Genomic DNA, 26639 nt, shown 5'->3' with positions numbered 1-26639 from the left:
GGCCAGCGGCTGCTGATGTGTGAGTGATGGAAGTTGTGGTGTATTGAGCAATGTGAGAGGTTAGTGATGTAGAGGGTGTGAGCTCCTTGTTCACCAACCTTGACAACCCACGTGAGGTAATTAGATTTCTTATGGCACTGCTGCCAGGTCCTTGGAACTAGACTCCAGGAATTGAACTCCTCAGCCACATGCTCCATATCCCTTCTGATGGTCATCCTTGAGGGACTCCTGTCAGCCCGTGGAATCATGGCATCTCTTCTCGTCCACCTCCATTGCTAAGGCTTCCAGCATTGCAGCCATGAACCTGGGAGCTCCCTCTCTGCCGTGGTGCTCCACTTTCTTTCTTCAACAGCTTCCTGTAATTCAGCTTTTAAGAGAGCCCGACTGTCTTTAACAAGAGCAGGCTCGTTGCACTACTTGCTATCTGCTTGGCTCCTTGCTGAACACTCAGTCATCCAGCAACATGAGTCCTGCTCTCACCAATACTACAATCAGCTAAATGAAGAAGCAGCATCATATTTTCATGCTGCCTATCTTCATGGCATTGAAAGTGGGAATTGTGATCAGCAACTTCAACATCCCAAAAGCAAATGGATCAATTTCTAGCACCATGTTTACATCTTTGTCACCCTTGGCTCCTGACCCCAACCCTTTCCTGGATGCTCAGTGAAGCTCAGTCCTATCATGTACAACTTGGGTGTCCTGCCTGACTGAATTCAGCTTGAAAGTTCACAGCCAGCCCATCACAGAGTCATGGAATTGTTACGGTTCAGAAAGCCATTCATCCCATCAATTCTGCACCAGCTCACGAATGAGCATTCTGATTCAGTGCCATTCTGCTGCCTTTTCCCCATACCCCTGCACATTGTTTCTATTCAAATAATCATCCAATGCCCTCTTGAATGCCTCGATTGAACCTGCTTCGAACCACTCATTGTGTGAAAAAGTTTTTTCTCACATCACATTTGCTTCTTTTGCAAATCACTTTAAATCTGTGCCCTCTTGTTCTCGATCCTTTTACAAGCGGGAACAGTTTCTCCCTATCTACCCTGCCCAGCCCTCTTGCAATTTTGAATACCTCTATCAAATTTCCGCTTAGCCTTCTCTTCTCCAAGGAGAACAGTCCCAACTTCTGCAATCTACATAACTGAAGTTTCTCATCCCTGGAACCATTCTTGTAAATCTCTTCTCCACTCTCTCCAATGCGTTCACATCCTTCCTACAGTGTGGCGCACAGAACTGTACACAATGCTCTAGCTGACATCTAATTAATGTCTTCATAGAATTTTCACAGAATCACAGAATCGTTATGGTGTAGAAGGAGGCCATTCAGCCCATCATGTCTGCACTGGCTCTCTGAGCATTTTAACTTAGTGCCAATATCCTGCCTTTTCCCTGTAACCTTGCACATTGTTTCTATTTGGATAATCACCCAATGCCCTCTTGAATGGCTCAATATACCTCCACCACATTTCCAGGCAGCACGTTCCAATTCCTAATTACTTGCTGTGTGAAAACGTTCTTTCTCACCTCACATTTGCTTCTTTTGCAAAATGCTTTAAAACTGTGCCCTCTGGTTTTCAATCAATTTACAAGCAGGAACAGTTTCTCCCTATCTACTCTGTCCAGACACATCATGACTTTGAAAACTTCTATCAAGTCTCCTCTCAGCCTTCTCCTCTCCAAGGAAAACGGTCCCAACTTCTCCAATCTTTCCTCATAACTGAAATGTCTCATCCCTGGAACCATTCTCATAAACCTCTTCTGCACTCTCTCCAATGCATTCACACCCTTCCCATAGTGTGGCACCCAGAAATGTACACAATACTGCAGCTGAGGTCTAACCAGTATCATATATAGGTTCATCGTAACCTCCCAGGTCTTGTACTCTATGCCCCTATTAATGAAGCCTAGAATACTGTATGCTTTAGAAACAGCTCTCTCTACCTGTCCTGCCATCTTTAATGACTTATATACATATACACCTAGGTCTGGCTGCTCCTGCAAACCCTTTAGAATAGTATCCTTTATTTTATGTTGTCTCTCCATGTTCTTTGTACATGTCTTATACAATTTCAGCATAACCTCCTTGCTTTTGTACGCTATGCCCCTATTAATAAAGCCCAGGATACTGTATGCTTTATTAACTGTTCTCTCCACCTGTCCTGCCACCTTTAATGACTTAAGCACATATACAACCAGTCCCCTCAGCTAGGCTGAAACCTCCATCTTACCCATCAATCATTAGCTCACTCCCACATCTGCTGAAGTCCTCTTTCATGTCTATGTCACATCCAGAGTCAACTCTATCAGCGTCCTCTTGAGTATTCTCCCCAACTCCACACTCCATAAACAACTCATCCAGAATGCCACCGGCCTGCAATATTGAATATGTCCCCAGTCCTTACTGATCTTCATTGGTTCCCCAACCCTCAACACATTGAGTGAAAAATCCTCATTGTCTCCTACAAACTCCTACATAATTTTGCCCATCCTAATGCCTGTGACCTCCTCTGGCTCTATACCTCTCCACACATTGGCTTTCTGAGCATTCCTCCTGCCTTCTCGTTTCTATTTGTGGCAGAGCCTTTAACCATTTTTCCACCACACCCTGAAACCTCTCTCAACTACCTCAACCTTGCAATATCTCTTACCACCTTAAAAGCCCTGTTAAGAGCTTTGACTGTGCTTTTGGACACCCCCCCACCCCCCGCCACTTATTTCCTGTTTGCCACTGCTCAGTTTTGACTCCCAACTATAGACTAAAAGCATTATCTAAATCTAACTGAAAGGGACGCACCCACCGCCAGGATTGTTCGGTCCCACCACAAGTCAATGGACCTCTGGCGGGGGTGCCACCTCACTCACAGCGGGTCCGGAAAACCCCGACCTGTATGTAGTTTTGTGGAAAAACGAGTGACGTAATTTTCTGAGGTGGAAGCCTGAAACTTCTTAAGATGCCATAGAGAATGTTGTTGGATTATTCACCGTGGGATATGCTTTTATACCTACCAAAGTCCCAACTCTACAATGGCAATGGGAGCATCCATGTACGATACAAAACAGTGTTTGCTATGGGAAGAATGCAGTTAATGAGCAAAGTCTGAGATTTTTTTAAAGCTCTTTTCACTTCACATCTCCATCCAGAGATTTGAGCATAAAACCTAGGCTGATACTCCATTGCAGTACTGAAGGAATGCTGTCCTGCTGGAGATACCAGGATATTGAGCCACAGTCCCTTTCAGTTGGAAGTAAAACCTCCCATGGCACTATTTCAAAATTCTTTTTGGTGTCTTGGCGAATATGAGGTGACAGTGACTGCCCTTGACATCAAGACCTCATTTGACCAAGTGTGGCATCAAGGAGCCTTAGCAAAACTAGAGTCAATAGGAATTAGGGGGAAATCTCTCTGCTGGTTGAAGTCATCCCTAGCACCCTAGCACAAAAGAAGATGGTTGTGGTTGTTGGAGGTCAGTCATCTCAGCTCCAGGACATCATTGCAAGAGTTCCTCAGGATGGTGTCCTCAGCCCAACCATCTTCAGCTGCTTCATCAATAACCTTCCTTCCATCATAAGGTCCGAAGTGGGGATGTTTGCTGATGATTGCACAATGTTCAGCACCATTCACAACTAATCAGATACTGAAGCAGTCCATGTCCAAATGCAGCAGGACCTGAACAACATCCAGGCTTTGGCTGACAAGTGGCAAGTAACATTTGTGCCACTCAAGTGTCAGGCAATGACCATCTCCAAAAAGAGAGAACCTAACCATCACCCTTTGAAGTTGAATGGCATTACCATCATTGAATCTCCCACTATCAACATTCTGGGGGCGGTTTACCATTGATCACAAACTGAACTGGACTAGCCATATAAATACTGCGGCTACAAGAGCAGGTCAGAGGCTAGGAATCCTGTGACGAGTAACTCACCTCCTGACTCCCGAAAGCCTGTCCACTATCTACAAGGCACAAGTCAGCAGTGTGATGGAATACTCCCCACTTGCCTGGATGAGTGCAGCTCCCACAGCAATTAAGAAGCTGGACACCGTCCAGGACAAAGCAGTCCGCTTGACTGGCACCACATCCACAAACATGCACTCCTTTCACCACCGACGCACAGTAGCAGCAGTGTGTACCATCTACAAGATGCACTGCAGGAATTCATGAAGGCTTCTTAGACAGCACCTTCCAAACCCATGACCACTACTATCTAGAAGGACAAGGGCAGCAGATAGTTGGGAACACCACCACCTGGAAGTTCCTCTCCAAGTCATTCACCATCCTGACTTGGAAATATATCACTGTTCCTTCACTGTCGCTGGGTCAAAATCCTGAAACTCCCTCCCTAACAGCACTGTGGGTGTACCTAAACCACGTGGACTGCAGTGGCTCAAGAAGGGGGCTCATCAACACCTTCTCAAGTAGGGATGGGCAATAAATGCAGGCCCAGCCATTGAGGCCCACACCCCATGAATGAATAAAAAAAAAATACCCAAAGAAGTTTGCAGATACAAATGTCGGCCTTGTGGCCAATTGTGAGGAGGAAAGCTGTAGATTGTAGGAAGATATCATTGGCTGGTCAGGTGAGCAGGGAAGTGCCAAATGAATTCAGTCCATAGAAATGTCAGGTGGGGAGAGAAAACAAGGCAAGGGAATACCCAATAAACGGTAGGATACTGAGAAGTGTAGAGGATAAGAGGAAATCTGGAGTGTATGTCTACAGATCACTGAAGGGAGTGCAACAGTTAGATAAGTAGGTTAAGAAGGCATATGGGATGCTTTCCTTTTTGCTGAGGCATAGAGTATAAGAGCAGGGAGGGTTATGCTAGAATTCTACAAAATACTAATTAGACCACAGAGTGCTTCGTACACTTCTGGTCACCACATTACAGGAAGGATGTGATCACACTGGAAAGGGCAGAAACAAACTTACAAGGATGTTGCCTGATTGGAGAATGATGAAGAAAGATTGGATAAGCTAAGATTGTTTTCTTTGGAATATAGAAGGCTGAATGGAGATTTAACTGAAGTGTATAAAACTATGTGGAATCTAGAAAGAGTGATTATGAAGGACTTATTTCCCTTAACAGAAAGGTCAATAACGGGGTGGGTGGCGGGGCAGGGGAAGTTTCGATTTAAAGTAACTACTGGAAAGATTAGAGGGGAATCGAAAATATTTTTCACCCTTTCTTTTCTCATTACCTCACATATTGAAGGATAATAGTCACGGCACTGGGGTGAACTCTCCCTGCTTTAAAATAGAGCCGTGGGATCTTCACACCTACCTCAGAAGGCAGCTTTATTAAAAATTATTTATTTATTTAAACATTATTTATTAGAAATTTATGTAAAATTCTTTCTTTCTTTGGTGAAGTTTTGTCTCATCCTTTCTTCTCTCATCCTGTCCAGAGGTGGTGAGGTTTGGAACTCAGTGCCTGAAAGGTTGGTAGAGGCAGAGAAATCCTCAGTGCATTTTAAATCAGATTGGATATGCACTTCAAGTTCTGTAGCCTGCAGGATTATGGAGAAAAAGCTGGAAAGTGGGATTAGCCTGGATAGATAATTTTCAGCCAGCACAGGCATGATGGACAAAATGGCCAACTCCTGTGCCATAAGTTTTCCATTTTTCTGTGTAACATTCTGTGATTCTATGCATGATGGACAGTTTGGAAGTGTAAGGCATACTTTGCCTGTGTGGCCTACACTTTGACCAATTGCAGACAGGTACTACACTCGAGCCTTTTAGTTGCATTCACCTGGTAAATGAAAGACTTGTTCTGGTGTTTACTTCAGTAATTGAGAGATATGTTGGGGTTAGTCAAGCATGTTTGAAACATAGTGCACTGCAGTGTGGGTTCCTGCCCATGATCAGTCCTTGAGCATTGGCTGTGCTGCTGGGAACACTGCCCTCCAACAGAGAATGAGCAGGGATTCAATGAACAAGTCAGTCAGGCAATTCTCAAGGATTGAAGCGCAGCAACATAGGCATGGAAGAAAGGCTAGGAAACTTCTTAACCATAGAGCGTTCAAGATAGACAGGATGAGAGAAGAAAGAATGAGAAAAAACTTCACCAAAGAAAGAATGAATTTTGATTTCTCTAGCACCTTTCATGACTTTACGACATCCAAAAGCATTTTTTTAAACAGCTAATTAAGTACTTTATGAAGTGTGGCCACTGTAATTTAGGAAATGCGGCAGCCAATTTGTATAAAGAAGCCTCACATATTGAAGGATAATAGTCACGACACTGGGGTGAACTCTCCATGCTTCAAATTAGAGCCATGGGATCTTCACACCTACCTCAGAGGGCAGCTTTATTAAAAATTATTTATCTATTTCAACATTATTTATTAAAAATTTATGTAAAATTGTTTCTTTCTTTGGTAAAGTTTTTTCTCATTCTTTTTTCTCTCATCCTGTCTATCTTGAGCGCTCTATGGTTAAGAAGTTTCCTAGCCTTTCTTCCATGCCTATGCTGCTTGAGAATTGACTGAACAATTTGTTATTTGAACCCCTGTTCATTCTCTGTTGGAGGGTAGTTTTCAGGTTAATGTCTCATTTCACGATGGCATCTTAGACAGTGTGGCACTCTCTCAGTACTGCACTGGGAGTGCCAGTCTAGTATATATGCTCCAGGCTCTGAATGAGATTTGATCCCACAACCTTCTGACTTAGAGGCGAGAGTGCTACCACGATGGGTTGGTTTGTTCAAAATCCGCAATTAACGCACAATTTCTCCTTTTCATTATTTCATCATTTACCAATAAATCTCTTTTCAAAAATGTTTAATTCTGTAATTTTCAACCAATATTAAATACAGACCCAACATCCCAAGCCTTATTTCACTCATGAAGTTGTTTGTGTGTAAGTTGCAGGATTTATAATGTGCTCCAAGATAGAATGTCACACAGAATGTACAAAATATTAGGTACCACTAATTTGTCAAAATTATTTAATTTTTACAATTTTTTATTTTTGCTGTGACTGTAAACTCATTACAATGATGCATTTGACTGTCAGAAGAACCGTACAATTTGTAAATTGAAAATGCTTTTGTCCAGTATCTACAATTTTTCAGTGTGTTTTGTAGTGTTAAGGATCATTAACATTGTGATTTCCCATTTGCAGGTAAACCCATGATGATTGTAGTTGAATACATGGGAAATGCAGTGTTGGACTCGTTCCTGAGGGTAAGACATCAGATTTATTTGGCCTGTTTCTGAGCCAAATAGCTTCTAAAACTGGATTGCATTTGTAACCGAACAACAACCCACAGCACCATTTGTTAATGAGCTACAGTGTGATCGCTCATAATCTTTTGAGTTTCCCATTTGCCAGAAGAAGCACCAACTGGATAGGCGCTAACTCTGCCTAGGATGGATGGAAAAGCAGAAAGGGAAATCTCTGGCTTCTCTTACATGACAGACTGATCCAAATCTCCTAATGTGGGGAGAGGCCTCCGACTAATTGCTAATGCACCTCAGGACCTTGATGTACCTCCATCTACGGTACTTGCATGGAAGGTTTAAAGCCCCGATTGCTGGTTTTACTCTGCCCGGACTGCTGCGTGATTCCAACATCAATGGGATCAGATGGCCAGAACCACAGAGTCTTAGGCTGTTTGCCCCCCATTTATGCTGTTTTTCACATGGATTCACTTAGAGATTTTCATTGCGGTTATAAAACCAATGCAACAAAGTAAATCAGTTGAAGTGTTGAAGCACTTCAGAGTTCACAGCAATGTTCACCCCCACTCCTGGCAATGTCTACCACATCAACCACACCTCAGACCCTACCTGGCAATGTTTATCTCCCCACACTACCCCTTTCCCCGCCCCTGGACAAAGACCAACCCCACCGACAGTATTAACGCCTGCCCCTACATCCGACCAGGCAGTGTTGACCTCCAGCCCATTCACCTCCCTTGTGGAAAGTACCCAACCCCTACTGCACCTTGGGTAGTGCTCACTGGCACCCTCATGGGTAGTGCTCACCCCCTCCCACTAACCCTGGACAAAGGCCCACCCCCTCCGGCACCCCCTCTCCTGACTCACCTCGTGGAATCCCTGACTCCTGTCCAACCGATGCTGGGAGAATCAGCATTGTAATGGTGTGATGGAGCGGAGGGGTTAAGCATTCTCGTGTTTTTGTGGGGTGAGGGGTGGTAAGATGGGGTGAACACTGTTGGTGAGAGAGGACGGGTCAACACTGGGGGATGGGGGAGGGCATGACAATTTTGTGGGTAAGAGAGGGGTTGAATATTGTCGAAGGGTATGGGGGTTAGCACTGTCAGGAGGGGGAGAGGAGGTGAACACTATCAGGGTTGAACAGGAGTTAACACTGTCAGTGAGGGGAAGTTTGGCAGTGTTGGGGTTGACAGCTCCATGTAAAACAATGTAAGTCAATGAACTGAAGACAGACCTTAAGGAGCATAGCTTCAGTTCATGATGAGAAAAGTGGGTGTAGCTGCACTGGAATTACGCTGGATAATTGACTTCCCAACCCTGTACTTGCATCCCTGCTGGAGCCAGGATAAAATGGTAAGTGAGTAGATTAAATCAGTCAGCATCAGACATACCCGCTTCAAAACTGACCGGAAAGTCTGGGTCATTGTTCAGGTAACTGTGAACTTTGGAGTAGTGTGGTGTCAGTGTTGTGAATGAATACTGATCTCTGTTTCCAAATATTATCTCCTCATCCTCTAGCAGATCCACTTTGGAACAAACACAGAGTGTTACAATCATAGAATCAATGAATAAAGCACAGAAGGAGGCCACCCAACCCATCAAGTCCACACCAGCTCTCTGCAAGAGCAATTACAACACCCCCTCCCCGTCCTTTCCCGATAACTCTGCAAATGTTTTTATCTTCAGGTGCTTATCCAATTCCCTTCTGAAAGCCAAGATCGATTCTGCCTCCACATCCCTCCCAGGCAGTGCATTCCAGATCCTAACCATTCACTGTGTATGAAAAAATGCTTTCTCATGTCACCTTTGGTTCTTTTGTCAGTCGCCTTAAATCTGTAATTCTCTGGTTCTCAACATCTCATGATTTTGAACACTCCTATCAAATCTCCTTTCAACCTTCTCTTTAAGGAAAACGTCCAAGTTTCTCCTATCTATCCTCGGAACTGAAGTCTCTCATCCCCGAAACCATTCTCATACATCTTTTCTGCACCCTCTCTAAAGCCTTCATATCCTTGCTAGAGCTCGTTGCTCAGAATTGGACATAATACTCCAATTGAGGTCAAGCCAGTGTGATATCTCAGCATATGTAAACATATCTATGTCACACTATGTTTTAAAATGGTTCAACATAAATTCCTTGCTTTTGTACACTGTGCCTTAATTTATAAAACCCAGGATCCTGAATGCGTTCTTTATTTTCTGAACCTGACCTGCCACCTTCAACAATTTATGCATTTGTACCCCCAGGTACTACATCTGTCCCTGTTTATAATCATATCATGAGATTATATTGCCCCTCCTCATTCTTCCGACCAAAATGCAAAATGCATCACTTCGCACTTCTCTCCATTAAATTTCATCTACCACGTGCCCGTTCATTCCACCAGCCTGTCTATGTCTTCATGGGGTCTAGCACTATTCTCCTCACAGTTCACAATACTTACAAGCTTTGTGTCACCTGGAAATGTTGAAATGGTGCCCTGCACACTAACTTTGAAAAACAGTAGTCCTCATGCTGACCCCTGGGGACCCCCAAGAATATAAGGATATTGGGGGAAAAAGTTTCCTTTACACAGCACATACTGTCTCATTAGAACATCCCAAAGTGCTTATCAGCTAGTGAACTACTTCTAAACAACCAAAGTGCACACAGCAAGATTTCATGAGCAGCAATTGAGTGAATGACCAGATAATTAATTTTGATGGTTTTGAGAGCGTTGGTCAGGGCTCTGTCAACATTCTCTGTTCTTTGAATAATGCCACCTGAGCAGGCAGTCAGATCTCAGTTATACACCTGGTGATCAATAGAGGAGAGTAGCACTCATTTGCAGTGGTTTCTGATTGGGTTTGCTTCCCCTCAATAGACTGAAGGATCATTTTGATTAAGCAACTTGTATCGAGTGCTGGCACCAAATGGTGATCTTGTTCTCTTCCATTGCTGCTCAACTCTCATTTTCCCCCAAGGCCACCATTTTCAAGACAATGTTTAGTTTATCAGAAATGTTTTGCCTCAGCACAGGTAAACGTGTCTATGGGCAGGATTGTTACTTTGTCGAGCGGGTGCAGTGGGTAGGCCCGGGAGCAGCCACAAAACCAACCATAATCGGTCCCCAACCACGATTTCACGCTGGCTAGCAGCCAGCCAGCACGAAAGGCACACTCAGAGCCTCAGCACTGCTAGGGTGGGGGCTGGAGGAGAGCGAGCGCCAGCGCGGAGGTCAGTGCATGCGTGGGGGTGCATTCAGTGAAAGCTTCCTGAAGGCACAGAGTTGCCTCAGGGAGCTGAACATTTTTAACATTTATAAAAAAATTTCAAAAATAAGGAAAACATGTCCCGTCATGTGACTCTGCCACATGAGCGGGGACATGTTAAAAATGAGTTTTAAAGATGTTACTGTTTATTTATTTATTCTCCGAAACCTCATCCCGCCTGTGGTGAGGTTTCATTAAAAATTCAAAGGCCGCCTGGCCTATTCGCCCGCCTGCCAACCGAACGGTTGGATGGGCAGCAAAAAATTCAATTTAATTAATTGATTAAGGGCCTCAGTAGGCCTTTCAATTGTTGGTGGGTGTGCTGTTGCCTCTTGCGCGCACCCACCGAGTGAAATGTCACGAGTACGCAATGACTTTGGGACGTTCGCCTGACGTCACTGTACACTATTCCCATTTTGGTCAGGCTGGTGCCTGCCCGCAGGGCAAAAAATTCTGCCCTATGTTACAATTGGGCTAAATAAAACCTTAGCTCCCCCTCGATACAATGAATTCTTCAATTTTTCCTTTTGAGGACCTTCCATTCTTGGGGCATCATCATTCATTACCAAATGGGCTGGAGACCTCTCAGGTATCCATGAAGTCTAATGGGATGTTTCAATGAATTCTCTCAGGGTGGTTGGAGCACAAAGAGGAGGAAGTGATGCTCCAGTTATTTTGAGCCTTGGCCAGGCCCCCATCTGGAGTAGTGTGTTCAGTTTCGAGCACCACCTCTCAAAATGGAGCTAGTTAATGGGATTTTCCAGCCCTGTCATGACAGAACCCGCCTGGGAGATTTGGCGGCCCAGCCGAAAATCCATTGGCGTTTGGCAGGACCAGATGATCCCAACAATGGGCAGGGCTGGAAAATCCCACCCATTGGTTTTGGAGGGCATTCAGTGAAGATTAACCAGAATGATACCAGGGTTTAGAGGGTTAAATTGTGAGCACAGGTTGCATAATTCTCACTGTATTCCCTTAAGTATGGAAGATTGAGGGGGGATCTGATTGGATGTATTTTCAAATGTTCAAAGGATTTGATGGGGAAGATACAGAGAAACAATTTCCTCTTGTCGGGAGAATGGGAAATGAAGGGACGTGATATAAAATTACACCTGAGCCACTTAGGAGTGAAATCAGGAAGTGTCTTTTTTCACACAAAGAGTAATAGGAATCTGGAACTCACTTCCCCAAAAGCCATTGGATACTAGGGTCACTTGGAGCTTTCGACGCTGATTGATAGAATATTATTAGGCAAGGATATCAAGGAGCATGAGCATAGGTAGATAAAGTGTGTTCAGGCATGGATCAGCCATGATCTAATTCAGTGGTGGAGTGAGCTCAAAGGGCTGACCGGCCTCCTCTTGTTCCTATTTTATTACTGTATCAGCTAGCGAGAGATGCTCTGAAAATTCCTTGCTGCCTGCTCTCTTTATTAAAACATCCCAGGCATTCGATGACACTACAGCATCGTTTGGTTGAGGAACCAGCATATACAGTAGATATAGATGCGATCTTCTAACCCATGACAATAGCAAGTTAAATATCCCCTCTCTTGGTTCATACATCATTTTCTTTCTCTTTTGGGTCCCATTCCAGCTGTGCTAGTCTTTCTCGCACTCCTTGTAGCCTCATCCACTGCTGCTCTTGAGCTGAGGCTAGTTGGGAAATGTAGGAAAGCCGACAGATGTGTTATCCTCTGATATTTTTCGTTTTTCTTATCATTCAGTAATCAGAGAATGGTTCTCTTTGTATCATCACCCAACATTGCTCATCTGCTTCTTGTCTTCTGTAGAGCTGCAGAAGTGTCACCTTGCACCAAAAATTGTACGGTGGCAAGGTCTGTCTACCACTGCAGAGGCTGGTCGAGCAGCATTTAAATATCCCTTTTCTCTCGAATTTGAAGGTATTAAGGGGAACGGATAGGGGAGATCAGGAGAAGCCTTTTTTGCTCAATGGGGAATCTAGGTCCATGAGCATAGTCTAAAAAGTGGAGCCAATTTTTTCAGGAGTGAATTTAGGAAACTCTCAGTGGCAGATGTTTAAAATCTCTTCCACAAAGAGCTTTTGATGCTAGATCGATTATTAATTTTAAATCTGGGATTGATAGATTTTTGTTCTCCATCTTCCTGTTCTGGCGGCTCATGGCATGATTCAGGAGAGAGCAGAGAGCCTGCTACTTTTGCCTAGAGACAGTTGGAGTTAATGCACTGTATGTGAAATGATTTAGAACAGACTTGTCCAACCCGGGCAAATCCTCTCCATGTGGCCCCCAGAGCGTTTGTTGAAAATGCCGGTAGGATGGGTTAGTGAGTTTGAAGATTTCTGCAGGGGACTGCTCCTCCAATCACAGCCTGTTTCTCCCCTGCATTTGCTGCTGATAGGCTTTTTATTGAACCTATCAGAAGCAAACATGGAAGAGAACCAGGCTGTGATTGGTGGAACAGCGAACACTGGCACCTCTGGAAGGCGCGGAGCCTCCATTCATTATGCTTTTCAACTCGGCTTAAAGTGCTTTGGCTCAGCTCCAGCCACATTCTCCCAGGTATCCCTGTGTTCCACTGACTCTGGCCACGTTCCCCTGGATCCTCTCATGTTCTTCCAACTACAGCCACATTCCCCCAGCACAAGCTGCATTCTCCCAGTTGTCCCTTCATTCCCAGGTTCTGCCAGCATTCCGCCAGTTCCTCCCTGTGTCCAAGTGGCTCTCAGCGCTTCCCTGGTGGGCACCGTGGTTCGAGTGCCGCTTGGTCCCTTCTGCTCTCATCGCACCTCCCCCACCCCCGCAGCCAATTTGGTGATTGAGGATAAGTAAGCGAGGGTGAGTGAGTGAGTGAGCAAGTGAGGGTGGATGGGTGAGGGAGAATGGGTCAGTGAGGGAGGGTGAGCACGTGTGTGTCAGTGAATGAGGGTGTGTGTGTGTGTCAGTAGGTGAGGGTGAGCATGTCTGTGTCAGAGAGAGAGAGAGAGTGGATGAGTGTGTGTGTGCATGTGTGTCAGAGAGAGACAAGCAAAAGGGTGTAGGTAGGAAAATGAGGTTAAAACCTAGAACAGCCTTGATCCTATTGAATGGTAAGCAGGCTTGAATGGCATACTTTTGCTCCTAATTCGTATATACGTACGTCCATATGAATGGATGTGTCTGAGAGAGAGGGTGAGTGTGTGTAAGAGAGAGAGAGAGGGTGAGAGTGGGTGTGTGTGAGAGAGGATGAGTGGGTATGTATGAGAGGGTGAGTGGGTGTGTGTGAGAGAGGGTGAGTAGGTGTGTGAGAGAGAGGGTGAGTGGGTATGTGAGAGAGAGGGGGTGCGCATATCAATGTGTGTTTGAGAGGGAGAGGGTAAGTGCGTGTGTGAGAGAGGGAGGGTGTGTGCGCATGTGGGCAAGGGAGGGTGAGTGCGCGTGTGAGAAAGAGGGAGGGTGAATAGGTGCGTGAGAGAGGGAGGGTGAGTGCACACATGAGAGAGGGAGGGTGAGTACGTGCATTAGAGAGGGAGGGTGAGTGGGTGCATTAGAGGGGGAGGGTGAGTGCGTGCATTAGAGGGGGAGGGTGAGTGCGTGCATGAGAGGGGGAGCGTGAGTGTGCGTGTGAGAGAGAGAGTGTGTGTTTGTGAGAGAGAGGATGTGTGCACTTGTGAGAGAGAGGGTGAGTGTGCATGTGAGAGTGTGTGTGTGTGCGCATGTGAGAGAGAATGAGAGTGTGTGTGCATCTGTGAGAGAGAGAGTGTGTGTGTGGGTCTGTGAGAGAGAGTGTGTGTGTGGGTCTGTGAGAGAGAGTGTGTGTGTGGGTCTGTGAGAGAGTGTGTGTGTGCGCATTTGAGAGAGTGTGTGTGCGCGTGTGAGAGAGAGTGTGTGCACGTGTGAGAGAGAGAGTGTGTGCGTGTGTGAGAGAGAGAGTGTGTGCGCGTGTGAGAGAGAGAGTGTGTGCGCGTGTGAGAGAGAGAGTGTGTGCGCGTGTGAGAGAGAGAGTGTGTGCGCGTGTGAGAGAGAGGGTGTGCGCGTGTTGAGAGAGTGTGCGCGTGTTGAGAGAGAGTGTGTGCGCGTGTTGAGAGAGAGTGTGTGCGCGTGTTGAGAGAGAGTGTGTGTGCGTGTGAGAGTGAATGTGTGAGTGTGCGAGTGAGAGAGTGTGTGAGTGCACGTGTGAGAGAGAGGGTGAGCGCGCGTGTGAGAGAAAGGGTGAGCGCGCGTGTGAGAGAGAGGGTGAGCGCGCGTGTGAGAGAGAGGGTGAGCGCGCGTGTGAGAGAGAGGGTGAGCGCGCGTGTGAGAGGGTGAGCGCGCGTGTGAGAGGGTGAGCGCGCGTGTGAGAGAGGGAGGATAAGTGCATGCATGAGAGGGTGAGTGCACGTGTTAGAGGGGGAGAGAGAGGGTGAATGTGCGTGTGAGAGAGAGAGAGAGGGTAAGTGTTTATGTGTGAGAGAGAGGGGGTGAGGGTGCATGTGAGAAAGAGGGGGTGAGGGTGCGTGTGAGAGAAAAAGGGTGAGTGTGCATGTGAGAGAGAGGCTGTGTGCGCGTGTGAAAGAAAGGATGTGTGCGCGTGTGAGAGAGAGGGTGTGTGTGCGTGTGTGAGAGAGAGGATGTGTGCGCGTGTGAGAGAGAGGATGTGTGCGCGTGTGAGAGAGGGTGTGTGCGCGTGTGAGAGAGAGGGTGTGTGCGCGTGTGAGAGAGAGGGTGTGTGCGCGTGTGAGAGAGAGGGTGTGTGCGCGTGTGAGAGAGAGGGTGTGTGCGCGTGTGAGAGAGAGGGTGTGTGCGCGTGTGAGAGAGGGAGCATGAGTGTGCATGTGAGCGAGGGAGGGTATCTGTGCATGATAGAGAGGGAGGGTGAGTGTGAGCGTGAGAGAGGGAGGGTGAATGCGCACGTGAGAGAGGGAGGGTGTGTGCGTGCGTGAGAGAGGGAGGGTGTGTGCGCGCATGAGAGAGGGAGGGTAAGTGCACGCGTTAGGGGGGAGAGAGAGGGTGAGTGTGCATGTGAGAGAGAGGGTAAGTGTTTATGTGTGAGAGAGAGGGGGTGAGTGTGCGTGTGAGAAAGAGGGGGTGAGGGTGCATGCGTGAGAGAGAGAGAGGGTAAGCGTGTGTGTGAGAGAGAGAGGGTGAGCGTGCGTGTAAGAGAGAGAGGGTGAGCGTGCGTGTAAGAGAGAGGGTGAGCGTGCGTGTAAGAGAGAGAGGGTGAGCGTGCGTGTAAGAGAGAGAGGGTGAGCGTGCGTGTAAGAGGGAGAGGGTGAGCGTGCGTATAAGAGAGAGAGGGTGAGCGTGCGTGTGAGAGAGAGAGGGTGAGCGTGCGTGTGTGAGAGAGAGGGTGAGCGTGCGTGTGTGAGAGAGAGGGTGAGCGTGCGTGTGTGAGAGAGAGGGTGAGCGTGCGTGTGTGAGAGAGGGTGAGCGTGCGTGTGTGAGAGAGGGTGAGCGTGCGTGTGTGAGAGAGAGGGTGAGCACGCGTGTGTGAGAGAGGGTGAGCGTGCGTGTGAGAGAGAGGGTGAGCATGCGTGTGTGAGAGAGGGTGAGCGTGCGTGTGTGAGAGAGGGTGAGCGTGCGTGTGTGAGAGAGGGTGAGCGTGCGTGTGTGAGAGAGGGTGAGCGTGCGTGTGTGAGAGAGGGTGAGCGTGCGTGTGTGAGAGAGGGTGAGCGTGCGTGTGTGAGAGAGGGTGAGCGTGCGTGTGTGAGAGAGGGTGAGCGTGCGTGTGAGAGAGAGGGGGTGAGCGTGCGTGTGAGAGAGAGAGGGTGAGCATGCATGTGAGAGAGAGAGGGTGAGCATGCGTGTGAGAGAGAGGGGGTGAGCATGCGTGTGAGAGAGAGAGAGGGTGAGCGTGTGTGTGTGTGTGAGAGAGAGAGGGTGAGCGTGTGTGTGTGTGTGTGAGAGAGAGGGTGAGCGTGTGTGTGTGTGTGAGAGAGAGAGGGTGAGCGTTTGTGTGTGAGAGAGGGTGAGCGTGCGTGTGTGAGAGTGGGGGTGAGCGTGTGTGTGTGAGAGATAGGGTGAGCGTGTGTATGAGAGAGAGGGTGAGCATGTGTGTGCGAGCGAGGGAGGGTAAGTGTGTGTCTGAGAGAGAGGCTGAGTGTGTATGGGGGAGAGAGGGTGAATGTGTGGGTGTGTACGTGTGTGGGAGAGACAGTGCGTTTGTGCGAGTGTGCATGTGTGTTTGACGGAGACAGAAGGGGGGGGGTGTGTGTTTCTGTGTGTCTGTGAGAGAGGGAGTGAGTGTGTGTGAGAGAGACAGTAAGCATGTGTTTGTATGTTGTGTGAGAGAGAGTGAAAGAGGGGGTATGTGATTGAGTTTGTGTGTGCGAAAGAGAGACGGTGAGTTTGTCAGTGTGTGCGTGTGAGAAAGGGTGTGTGAATGTGAGAGAGTGCTTGTGCGTGTGAGAGAAGGCTTGCTTGTGCGTGTGCAAGAGGACATGTGCATGTGAGTGTGTATGTGAGGGTGGGGGTGAGTGTGTATGTGAGGGTGGGGGTGAGTGTGTATGTGAGGGCGAGGGTGAGTGTGTATGTGAGGGCAAGAGTGAGTCTGTATGTGAGGACGAGGGTGAGTTTGTGTGTGTGTGTGAGAGAGAGAGGCCAAATGTGTGTGTGTGAGAGAGGGTAAATGTGTATGTGGGAAAAAGTGTGTGTATGTGCATGTGTGTGTGTGTTTGAGAGAAAGGGTGTGTGTGGTTGAGGGAGAGAGGGTCAGTGTGTGCATGTGAGAGAGCGGGTGAGTACGTGTGAGAGAGAGGGTAAGCGTGTGTGTGTGAGAGAGAGTGAAAGAGGGGGTGTGTGAGTTTGTGTGTGTGAGAGAGAGGGTGAGTTTGTATGTGTGCGCGTGTGAGGGCGAGGGTGAGTGTGTATGTGAGGGCGGGTGTGTGTGTGTGTGAGAGGCCAAGTGTGTGTGTGTGAGAGTGAGGGTAAGGGTTTGTGTGTGAGAGAGAGGCGTTGGGTGTGTGAGTCTGAGAGAGAGAGGGTAGGTTTGTGTGTGTGGGAGGGGGATAGGGGGCGTGTGTGTCACAGAGAGAGCGGGTGTGTATGTGAGGGAGAAGGTGAGTGTGTGTATGAGAGATGGTATGTATGTTTATGAGAGAGAGAGGGTAAGTTTGTGTGTGTGGGAAGGGGATGGGGGCATGTGTGTCATAGAGATAGCGGGTGTGTGTGTATGCACGTGTGTGAGAGGGTGTGTGCAAAAGAGAGTGAGGGTGTGTGTGTGAGAGAGGGTAAGTGTGTGTGTGAGAGAGGGTAAGTGTGTGTGTGAGAGAGGGTAAGTGTGTTTGGGAGAGAGGGTAAGTGTGTTTGCGAGAGAGGGTAAGTATGTGTGGGAGAGAGGGTAAGTGAGAAAGAGATGGAGTGTGTGTATCTGTGTGTGTGAGAGAGAGGATGTGTGCGTGTGAGACAGTGAGTATGTGTATGAGAGTGTGTGTGTGAGAGAGAGAAGGTGAGTGAATGTGTGTGAGAGAAGGTGTGTGTATATGTGAGACAGAGAGGGTAAATGTGTGGGAGAGTGTGTGTGTGCGTGTGGGAGAGAGTGTGTGTGTGTGCATGTGTGTGTGTTTGAGAGAGAGAAAGGGTGTGTGTGTTTGAAGGAGAGAGAGAGGGTGAGCGTGTGTGTGTGTGTGTGAGAAGGTGAGTGCATGTGAGAGAGAGAGTAAGTTAGTGTGTGTGAGAGAGAGAAGGTGGGTTTGTGTGAGCGGGTGAGAGAGGGTGTGTGCGGGTGAGAGATAGTGTGTGCGTGTGAGAGGTGGTGAGTGTATATGAGGGCGAGGGTGAATGTATATGTGAGGACGAGGGTGAGTGTGTATGTGTGTGTGAGAGAGATGCCAAGTGTGTGTGTGTGTGTGAGAGAGAGAGTGAGGTCAAGTGTTTGTGTGTTAGAGAGTGGGCATTTGGATGTGTGAGAGAGAGAGGGTGTGTGAGAGAGAGAGGGTAAATGTGTGTGTGAGAGAGAGAGAAAGAGAGTGTGTGAGAGATGGTGAGTATGTGTATGAGAGTGTGTGTAAGACGGTGAGTGTGTGTGTGAGAGAAGGTGAATGTGTGTGAGAGAAGGTGAATGTGTGTGAGAGAAGGTGAATGTGTGTGAGAGAGGGTGAATGTGTGTGTGAGAGGGTGAATGTGTATGTGAGAAAGAGAAGGTGTTGTGTATGTGAGAGCGAGAGGGCGAACCTGTGTATGAAAGGGAAAGGTTTTGTGTGTGTGTGAGAGAGAGAATGTGTGTGTGAGGGAGAGGGTGAGTGTGTGTATGTAAGGGAGAAGGTGAATGTGTGTATGTGAGGAAGAAGGTGAGTGTGTGAATGAAAGAGAGAGAGATGAGTGTGTGTATGAGAGAGAGAGTGAGCTGCCTTCTTGAACCACTGCATTCCATGTAGTGTTGGTACAGGAAGGGAGTTCCAGGATTTTGACCCAGCGACAGTGAAGGAATGGTGATATACTTCCAGTTCAGGATGGTGAGTGACTTGGAGGGGAATTCCAGGTGGTGATGTTCCAATCTATCTGCTGCCCTTGTCCTTCTAGGTGGTAGTGGTCATAGTTTTGGAAGGTGCTGTATAAGGAGCCTTGGTGAATTCCTCCAGCGCATCTTGTAGATGGTACACACTGCTTCCACTGTGCGTCGGTGATGGAGGGAGTGAATGTTGTGGTTGTGGTGCCAATCAAGCGGACTGCTTTGTCCTGAATGGTGTCCAGCTTTTTGAGTGTTGCTGGAGCTTCACTCATCCAGGCAAGCGGAGAGTATTTCATCACAATCCTGAATTATGCCTTGTAGATGGTGGTGAGGGTTTTGGGAGTCAGGTGAGCTACTCGTTGCATGATTTCTAGCCTCTGACCTGCTCTTGTAGCCACAGTATTTATATGGCTAGTCCAGTTCAGTTTCTGGTCAATGGTATCCCCCAGGATGTTCATGGTGGGGGATTTGGTGATGGTAATTAAGCGTCAAGGGACGATGGGTTGGATTCTCTCTTGTTGGAGGTGGTCATTGCCTGACACTTGTGTGCCGTGAATGTTACTTGCCACATGTCAGCCCAAGCGTGGATATTGTCCAGGTTTTGCTGCATTTGGACATGGACTGCTTCAATATCTGAGCAGTCGCGAATGGTGCTGAACATTGTGCAATCATCAGCGAACATCCTCACTTCTGACCTTATGATGGAAGGAAGGTCATTGATGAAGCAGCTGAAGATGGTTGGGCTGAGGACACTACCCTGAGGAACTCCTGCAGTGATGTCCTGGAGCTGAGATGACTGACCTCAACAACCACAAACAACTTCCTTTGTGTTAGGTATGACTCCAACCAGCAGAGAGGTTTCCCCTGATTCCCATTGACCCTAGTGTTGCTGTGGCTCCTTGATGCCACACTCGGTCAAATGCTGCCTTGATGTCAAGGGCAGTCACTCTCACCTCATCTCAGAAGCTCAGCTCTTTTGTCCATTTTTGAATCAAGGCTGTATTGAGTTCAGGAACTGAGTGGCCCTGACGGAACCCAAACTGGGCATCCAAGAGCAGGTTATCGCTAAGCAAGTGCCACTTGATAGCACTGTGGATGACCCCTTCCATTACTTTACAGATGATGGAGAGGAGACTGATGGGGGCAGTAATTGACCGGGTTGGATTTGTCCTGCTTTTTGTGTACAGGACATATCTGGGCAATTTTCCACAAAGCTAGTTAGGTGCCAGTGTTGTAGCTGTACTGGAACAGCTTGGCTAGGGGTGCATCAAGCTCTAGAGCACAACTCTTCAGCGCTATTGCTGGAATATTGACAGGGCCCAGAGCCTTTGCAGTATCCAGTGCCTTCAGCCGTTTCTTGATATCATGTTGCGAATGCTTCAGCCTTATCTTTTACACTGATGTGCTGAGCTCCACCATAATTGAGGATGGGGATATTTGTGGAGCCTCCTCCTCCAGTGAGTTCTTTAATTATCCACCACCATTCACACCTGGATGTGGCAGGACTGCAGAGCTTAGATCTGATCCGTTGGTGGTGGGATCACTTAACTTTGTCGATCACTTGCTGCTTATGCTGTTTGGCATGCAAGTAGTCCTGTGTTATAGCTTCACCAGGTTGACACCTCATTTTTAGGTATGCCTGGTGCTGCTCCTGGCATGCCCTCCTGCACCCTTCATTGAACCAGGGTTGATCCGCTGGCTTGATGGTAATGGTAGAGTGGGGGATATGCCAGGCCACGAGGTTACAGATTGTGTCCGAGTACAATTCTACTGCTGCTGATGGCCCACAGCGCCTCATGGATGCCCAGTCTTGAGTTACTAGATCTGTTCGAAATCTATCCCATTTAGCATGGTGGTAGTGCCTCACAATACAATGGAGGGTACCCTCAATGTGAAGGCAGGACTTTGTCTCCACAAGGTCTGTGCGGTGGTCACTCCTACCGATACTGTCATGGACAGATGCATCTGTGGCAGGCAGGTTGGTGAGGATAAGGTCAAGTATTATTTTCCCTCTTGTTGGTTCCCTCATTACCTGCCGCTGACCCAGTCTAGCAGTTATGTCATTTAGGACTCGGCTAGCTCTGTCAGTAGTGGTGTTACTGAGCCACTCTTGGTGATGGACATTGAAGTCCTCCACCCAGAGTACATTCTGCGCTGTTGCTACCCTCAGTGCTCCCTCCAAGTCGTGTTCAACATGGATGAGCACTGATGCATCAGCCGAGGGAGGGCGGTACTTGTCATCAGCAGGAGGTTTCCTTTCCCATGTTTGACCTAATGCCATGAGACTTCATGGGGCCACAGTCGATGTTGAGGACTCCCAGGGCAACTCCCTCCCAACTGTACACCACTGTGCCACTACCTCTGCTGGGTCTGTCCTGCCGGTGGGACAGGACATATCCAGGGATGATGATGATGGTGTCTGGGACATAATCTGTAATGTATGACTCTGTGAGGATGACTATGTCAGGCTGTTGTTTGACTAGCCTGTGAGACAGCTTTCCCAATTTTGGCACTAGCACCACCCCCCCCCCCCCCCCCCCCCCCCCCCCCCCCCCCCCACCAAGATGTTAGTAAGGACTTTCCAGGGTTGACAGAGCTGAGATTGCCGCTGTCATTGGAGGTGCCTAGGTTGATGCCGGGTGGTCCGTCCCCAGTTTCATTCCTGAGAGAGAGGAAGAGGGTGAGTGCGTGTGCGTCTGAGAGAGAGATTGAACATGTGTGCATCTGAGAGAGAGATTGAACATGTGTGCATCTGAGAGGGTGAGTGTGGGTGTGAGATAGAGAGAGGGTGAGGATGTGTTTGTGAGAGAGGGTGAGTTTGTGTTTGTGTGTGTAGAAAGAGAGAGAGAAAAACAGGTGAGTAAGAGGGAAGGGAGTGTGTGTTTGGCTTACACCCAGTCTCTGGCTTCTCACTCACCCTCACCCCCACACACCCACAGGCATTCTCACAGTGGGCGAGGGGTGAGTAAGTGAGCACCTGAGACTGGGACTGAGCTGGACACACACATTCTCACCCTTTCACATTCGAGTGGTCGTCTTAGTTTTTTTAAAAATGAGTAATAAATAATATATTTATTGTTGTGATTTTGTTTTGCTCAGTAAGTTATTTCTTTTCATACGTCATTTTTTTTTAAATTCATGTTTAATGTTGTGCCAAACCTTTACTTTCTGGAATTTGCTCATCAGCCCCCCAAGTGTTGAGGAAAATTGAAATGTGCCCTGCCCCAGCCATGTGGAAAGGTTATACAAAGACTGCTTTAGTGTCCCCTGATAGATATGTTAACATGCTACATGAATGCAATATACTGTTTCCTTTCTATGAATGCAAGGCTATTCCAGTATTATTAGAGACAGTAAAATCCCTCCACTAAGCCAGCCCATAGCTTTACACAGGTCTCACAACTGCTAAAAATACTGCAATAGCTTCCTTCTCCATAAACCTCTGTGTTAAAAACAAGAACAGAAAAAGCAGGCCAAACTCTGAAATTATTGCCATTATCCAAACATCTGTGATCCTTTGGGAGGACAATGATGATCTAGTACATGAGTCGTCTTCAGAATGCAGCAGAATTGGTAATCCTATATTTTATTTGAAAGCTTTGCCAAAGTATATATATTACTAGAACGGCCTATACTGTAGGATCAGTTTGTGAAAGTTAAGTAATGAGCTGTAGTTCACAAAGGACCATAGTTATCTCTCTCCATTAGACAGAGACAATTGGTTGTACATAGTTTGTGGGGTAACCCTCAGACAGGGGTGGTATTATCATCCCAAGATGCGGTTTCAGACTTCTCTTACTGCAGGTGTTGAAGAAATGGGTTAGCATACCCCCTCTAATCTCAGGGCTCACAGCAGGCTCCATTCTCCACCAGGAGCCTTTCTTAGCCTTTTGACCCTGGTTCAAAATACCTGGTTGCTCATTAAATTCTTGTCTGATTAAAATCAATTGGAGGTGAGATCAAACCCGAATCCTTGGTTGCCTGAAGAGAGTTTGTGCTCTAATTTTGTCCCACCACCATGTAAAGATAACAACTCAGGCCAGGACCAATTTGGAGGCAATGGAGTGTACATGGTGCCTGCGATGTTCTGTCCATTTCCTGGTAGACTAATGTCCACTCAAATAACCTTATAAAATGATTGGTTGTTTCTGCAGAAGCACGAGGGCCAGTTCACAGTAATTCAGCTGATCGGGATGCTGTGCGGAATAGCATCTGGAATGAAGTACCTCTCCGAGATGGGTTACATACACAAAACCCTGGCGGCACACAAAATCCTGGTCAACAGCAATCTGGTGTGCAAAGTGGCAGGTTTCAGACAAGCACATGAAGAGAAGGTGGACTCTGTGTTCACAACTATGGTGAGTGGAATAAGGCACCAAACAACTGTCCGATATGTTAAAGACACCATGAAGTACTATTGTGGCATTCAGATCAGCAATGGCGCCTTGATATAGCCTCCATCTGAAAGTACAGTATTTGATAACCCTGATCTGAGTCTCAGAGATTTCAAATGATCTCCAGGATCTACAACCTTCTCAGAGAGAGTTCCTAATTTCCAAAACCCTTTATTTGTAAAATTGTTTCCTGATTTGAATCATGAATGGCTTAATTTTGCTGAGAGGATGTTTCCCCATTGGGGGAAACTAGGAGACACAACTTAAAAATAAGGGGTCTCCCATTCAAGACTGAGATGAGAAATATTTTCCCTGATGGTTGTTAATCTTTGGAATTCTCTTCCCCAGTGAGCAGCAGAGGCTGGGTTATTTAATATACTCAAGGCTAAGACAGATTTTTGATTGACATGGGAATCCAGGGTTAAGAGGTGGTCGAGGGCAGACAGGAAAGTGGAGTTGAAGCCATAATCAGATCAGTTATACTCTTATTGAATGGCAGAGCAATTTCCTGGTCCAAATTCTTGTGTTCTTGAATTGACGATTGAGCTTCCTATTCCTGGATTTCTCCACCTGTGGAAATAGTTCTTCTGGATCTATTTAATCATTTTTCCACCTTTTGGTTTGATGTCCCTCTACACAATTTTCCTGCTAAGTGTGTGACCAGCAATCGCCGACCATATCAAATTTCTTTATTATTTTAAACACCCCGATTAGATCGACCCTCAACCTTCTGTTGCCAAGGGAATATGAGTCTTCTGTTAGTAGGCCCTGTGGTTAAATCAGCTTTCTCTGTGTTGGTGTTCAGCACATACACAAAAAATTGCACATTCCACAGCTGGATTAACAGATCACTTAATATTCAATGGCTCATTACCCACTTCAGTAATATCAAAGGACCATTTGGTTAATGATTGGCTGCTAATTTTTCATTGCTGCTAACAAATGGCCATTCTTACAAATCATTTGGTTTAAACGCAAGTGCTCCTGCGATTCATTAAGTATTGGGTGAAATAGCCCACCCTTTTCTCCTGCTTATAGCACGCACAGAATTTTCAGCCCCAAGAAATCAGCAAGAGCACACATGTGTTCCCGCTTTAAATTGTTACTGTAATGGGAAGCAATCTCTGGGTGAAAAAATCCCTTTTCTTGGCAGGTTCCTTAAAAGCAAGTAGTCACCTGAAAGTAAAGTAGACCTCAGATTTCTTCAGAGCAGCCAAAAGTGATGACTACAGTTTTACACCCAGAATTTCTAAACCAAGACCAGTTGGCTCCTTTCTTAAAATTGTGACGAGCTCCTGTTTCTATGCTGAACAACTTTATTTTATATTGTACAGTAAAGTGGTGCTTTGTAAAATTACCATTACTTAAGCGCTAATGCCTATTCTGCAATCATCTTTGGTGTGGCTGTGGACGTTGTCGATATTGTTTTGAAAGAGCATGGAAAAAATGATTCGGTGGAGCAACTTTTTTTCCCCAGCTCATGTAATGAGCCAAGCATTTTTTTTATTTTTTGCCACAGTGATGTCACACAAATACCAAGCACTAGAGTATAATTTATAAACACATAAACATGGCAACCTTAACAAACCACTTCTTCTCATGGAAATGATTTTTATTTATCATTTTTATTTATTTGTGTGTCCACTGTGGCAGAATGAGCATCAGTGTTTTAGTAATGATAATACTACAGAGCACTCGGGTCAGAAGGTTGTGGATTCAAGTCGAGCTCCAGAGATTTGAGCATAAAAACCTTATGTTGACGCAGTGCAGTACTGAGGGAGCACTGCACTGTCAGAAGTGCTGCCTTTTGGGTGAGGCATTAAACCGAGGCCACGTCTGCTCTCTCAGACCAATGTAAAAGATTCCATGGTAGTATTTCAAAGAAGATTAGGGTGCAACTTGGTGTCCTGGCCAATGATTAACCCCCAATCGACATCACTTTAAAAAAAACAGTTAATCTGTTCCTTATCACATTGCTGTTTGTGGGAGTTTGCTATGTAAAAATTGGCTGCTGTGTTTCCTACATTACAACATTGGCTACACTTCAATAAGTGCTTCAATAGTTGTAAATCACTTTGGGATATCATGGAATGCACTACATAAATTGAAATTTCTTTTTTCTATTTTAAAGTTTTGTATGCTCAGCTTTCTTATCGTCTTAATGCAGTTCGTTCAGGGACAGAGGAACAGGAGTAAGCCATTCAGCCCCTCAAGCATGTACCTCACTTAATTAGACTGTGGCTGATCTGTATATTAAATTCACCGACCTGCCTTGATTCCATAACCCTCAGTGATCCTGCCTAACTAAAATCTCACTAAAACTAAAATTTTCAGCTGTTTGGAGGAAAGTGTTCCAAATTTCAACCTTTGTGTGAAGAAGCGATTCCAAATGTCACGTCTGAACCCCCCCTAGCTCTAATTTGAAGTGAATGCCCCCCTTTTCCTCCCTCCAGCCCGGAGGGAATAGTTCTATCTACCTTATCATATCCTTACATCTCAATTGGATCACCTCTTATTCTCTATACGCAAGGGAATACAAACACTGTTAATGCAATTTGTTCTCATTATTGAACCTTAATCGTTCCAGTATCATGCTGCATAGCAGCCCTTCGAAAATTCATATATCCTTTCTGAGGAATGGCACACAGAAGGGAATGCAGGATTCGGTGTCAAACAGGTCAAAAATAAATTAAGAGGTGTACAAATTTTACCATGGAGCCAAAACAAAGTAAAATTCACAATGGGGTAAATACTCTCACTCTGCACTTGTGACGTATTCAGTTTTCCTCGCATCTAAACTGAGAAAAAGTCTCAAAGGGCAAACCTTGGTGCAGCCTCTGCCATGTTCTTTACAGTGATAGATTCCAGCAGAGTAAGATCTGAGCCGCATCTGCCAACTCTTTCTGAAACAGGGTGGGAAGGCCTCGATCCTGTGGGCAGCTCCAGAAGCCATCCAGTACCACAGATACAGCACAGCCAGTGATGTGTGGAGTTTCGGGATAGTCATGTGGGAGGTGATGTCCTATGGAGAACGACCTTACTGGGACATGTCCAATCAAGACGTGAGTTACAGAGTTGGCTCCTGAATGTTTCATTGTCACTCAATTTCAAGCAAGAGTTCAGCAAAATGGCTGCTAATGAATTTTTGACCTCACCCTTAGGACAGGTTATGTAGTTTATTATCATTCACAGATCTACATGTTATACTTGATTGTTTGTAGCGTAATTAGATTTTCTGATACAATCTTCATCCAGCTAAGTGTGCGATTAGCAACTGGATATTATTATTATGGAATATTCAGATGTATAATTTTGTCTGATAGAATTTTGCACAAAGGGACCATTTAATATTTTAGTAGCACGAGAATTGTGGAATGATTGTAGATTTGGCACAGAGTCAACTCCCTATACAGCTG

At 46.4% G+C, this 26639-nt stretch overlaps 1 protein-coding gene across 1 annotated transcript in view; it reads left to right on the top strand.

Moving 5' to 3' along the window:
* Nucleotides 1-26639, top strand: part of LOC121291613 (ephrin type-A receptor 7-like) — a 630124-nt gene that overhangs the window by 585787 nt on the left and 17698 nt on the right. The window contains exons 12-14 of the mRNA XM_041213056.1: nt 7132-7193; nt 22984-23187; nt 26136-26285. Coding sequence (XP_041068990.1) covers nt 7132-7193; nt 22984-23187; nt 26136-26285 — 416 coding nt within the window. The remainder of the gene's footprint in view (nt 1-7131; nt 7194-22983; nt 23188-26135; nt 26286-26639) is intronic.

Source organism: Carcharodon carcharias, chromosome 19 (assembly GCF_017639515.1).
Source record: "Carcharodon carcharias isolate sCarCar2 chromosome 19, sCarCar2.pri, whole genome shotgun sequence".
Classification (NCBI taxonomy): Eukaryota; Metazoa; Chordata; class Chondrichthyes; order Lamniformes; family Lamnidae; genus Carcharodon; species Carcharodon carcharias.
The sequence above is the reverse complement of the archived record's forward strand: the minus strand, read 5'-3'. Positions and strand labels throughout refer to the sequence as shown.